The following is a 2,545-nucleotide window of genomic DNA, read 5'->3' as shown; positions in this document are numbered from 1 at the left end:
ACTAAAAAGAAAACAAAACTTAATGTCACAGCTAATGTTTTGACACCAAAATGGCATCCTTGTTATCAGCTAAAATTACAGCCATAAGTCACACAAATTAGACTAGTTAACCTTACATTTCCAGAATATGCATACAACTACATAGTTCTTCACATCTTCTTCGCAATTGACAAAATGGTAATAGATATTAGATAGTTTAGCAGATAGTTAGTACTACATTTACCTCTGCTCTGCTACAGCCTACAATGTCCATGTCTCCTTTTCCTATTTAGAATCAAACTCCAAGTCCCTATATGTCTCCAGAGTCATACTCTGTGTCCCTATCTTGAGAGTCATACTCTGTGTCCCTATCTGCTTCAACTATAGAAATACGTTTGGTCTCACTGTGCAACTTCAACTCCGCGCACCTACTCCACAAATTAATAATATGGTTAAAAATGTTGCTCTGACAAAGATGGAACATTGAAAGGAAGAAGATTTCAAACGATAACAATTAGTTTCCAGCCCCATTATTTAATTTGTCAAACAATTATCTAATCTAAGGCTATCAATTTCTAATACAACAACACTATTTGCAGAAACAACATGCTTCACACAACTGGTTTGACACAATTATCATTTTTGTTTCATTTATATCATATATAACCATGTAGAATATGTAAAGTATATAACACGAAGATGACATGATACCCGTTTTTGATACTCCTAATCTATCATTATATATGGTTAAGTGGATTAAAGCTCCTCCAGAATTTGCTAATTCAAATATTTGCATCATACATCTATTTAATTTTTAACAGTTCAATTTCATGGTTTCATTAATTCACTGGCAGCCCCATTTCACAAATTCACCTCCCAACCCCATCATTTTTGTCTTAATAAAGCAGCATAATGGAGCCTTAAAACATATAAATGAAAAACTATGAAAAGAATTGAGATCAAGTTAAGCATCACGTAGCAAAACATTAGAAATTTACCTTGACTTGATATCAAGCACCTTCACATTATGTCCTGATAGAGCATGTTTGAGTGAAACAAAGCTTGGAATATGAGCAATCACTTCGACTTTTGATCCCAACCCGTGGACCTTCAAGTATTTAAATCCAATTTTTCTTGGATCCTTACATATGAAAGCATGTTTAGCAGAATGAAACATCAATAATGACCCATTATTCAGGAATTTTATGGGTTGATATGAGCCATAAAGCCATCTTTCATACTCATCTATGTGAAAGGAGAAACTTTTAGACCAAGACTTCTTTGCACCATTATCCAAAAATCAATAATATCTGATCCAAAACCGTCAGATATGAAGAGTTCTCCCCCTAATACTCCCATGCTCATTCTATCAAGTAGATTTAAATGCTCCAATAGTGGTACTGAAATTAACTCAAAGCATTCCTTTTCAATGTCAAAAGAAATTACAGAACATGGTTGTACAAGAGAAAACCAATAAACACACCCATTCAAATAAGTAGGGAATAACTTGTACATTGACTCGGGGAAAAAACCAAGGTCTTTCCATGATTCTGTCCCGAGAACATGTACTTCAGCCACCATAACATTATCGCGTCCAATCCAACGTGTAAACATTCTTATCACCTTATATTGGTTAGTCCTAGGACTAAAACCGAAACCACACTCAATATTAGGCAGGCGAGGATCTTTAACCGTCCTAACCTCTGGAAGATCAATAAACTCACCTGTAATTGGATTGCAAACCATAACAGGGTCGTTATCAGATGGATTGGACAAACAAAGCAAGCCGTTGCATGAATTAACTACATTATACTTGTGATTCTTCATATTCAGCTTCATGCAATTCTTACCCTCTACCCCGTCTTTATCAAGTACCATTTCGATGTTGCGAAGTGGGAGTTTCAATTTCGAGTCAAGTATAATCTTAATAGGTGAGTTATAATTGTAACACATGTCAAGGTTGCGCTCAAAATCATCTTGCTCTGGCTGCACAAGATAATTCATTCTTGATAGGAATGTAAAACCTGAGTTTCGAACCAGAGGGTAAACCTGACCTTGATTGAAATGGAGTTTTGCAAACTCAGGGTCTGAAATTAGATCATGCCATGTTTTGCACACACATTTGCATACAAAAATCCTCTTTACAGACAACCTAACTAGAATATCTACCAGAATGTTACTTGGCAGATCAGAAAATGAAGGACCTGAGTAATTAATCTGTAGGTGGCTAACTTTCGCCGCTTCATTTCTTCTTCTCTTTGCAGTAGAAGCTGTTGAATTCCTTCTTTTCATGATCGTGAGACTGAGACAGCGCAAATGACATTATCAGCAAACTTGAATTGAAATTGCTCAAACTAAATGAATCCATATGTTGATTTAGCGAATTAATTCTACAATTTTTCTGCTTTCCCACCCGATTCAATGGATTCAAACCTAAAATCTAATAAAGCAGATTTTTAATCTCATAAACCTAAATTCTATGATTTAGCAGCACAATGTATGAATAGCTAAATGAAAAAAAGGGGAAAAGAACACAAAAAGAAAGCTCAAAGCATAGCAAACACAG

At 35.2% G+C, this 2,545-nt stretch overlaps 1 protein-coding gene across 1 annotated transcript; it reads right to left on the bottom strand.

The window, feature by feature from the left end:
- Window positions 1-2,278, bottom strand: LOC136227498 (putative F-box protein At3g16210). The gene is made up of 2 exons (XM_066016185.1): window positions 978-2,278; window positions 1-407 (listed from the first exon to the last, which is right to left on the bottom strand). The coding sequence occupies exon 1, from the start codon at window positions 2,269-2,271 to the stop codon at window positions 1,225-1,227; it is 1,047 nt and encodes a 348-aa protein (XP_065872257.1). The 5' UTR covers window positions 2,272-2,278; the 3' UTR covers window positions 1-407; window positions 978-1,224.
- Window positions 2,279-2,545: the final 267 nt, after the last annotated feature.

The sequence above is a fragment of the Euphorbia lathyris genome, chromosome 4 (assembly GCF_963576675.1).
Source record: "Euphorbia lathyris chromosome 4, ddEupLath1.1, whole genome shotgun sequence".
Taxonomy (NCBI): Eukaryota; Viridiplantae; Streptophyta; class Magnoliopsida; order Malpighiales; family Euphorbiaceae; genus Euphorbia; species Euphorbia lathyris.
Note: the sequence above shows the minus strand (reverse complement) of the source record. Positions and strands in the feature narration are given on the sequence as shown.

What these genes read in the sequence shown, in the direction of transcription:
- LOC136227498 (XM_066016185.1), bottom strand. Translation starts at nt 2,271, where the DNA reads ATGAAAAGAAGGAATTCAACAGCTTCTACTGCAAAGAGAAGAAGAAAT.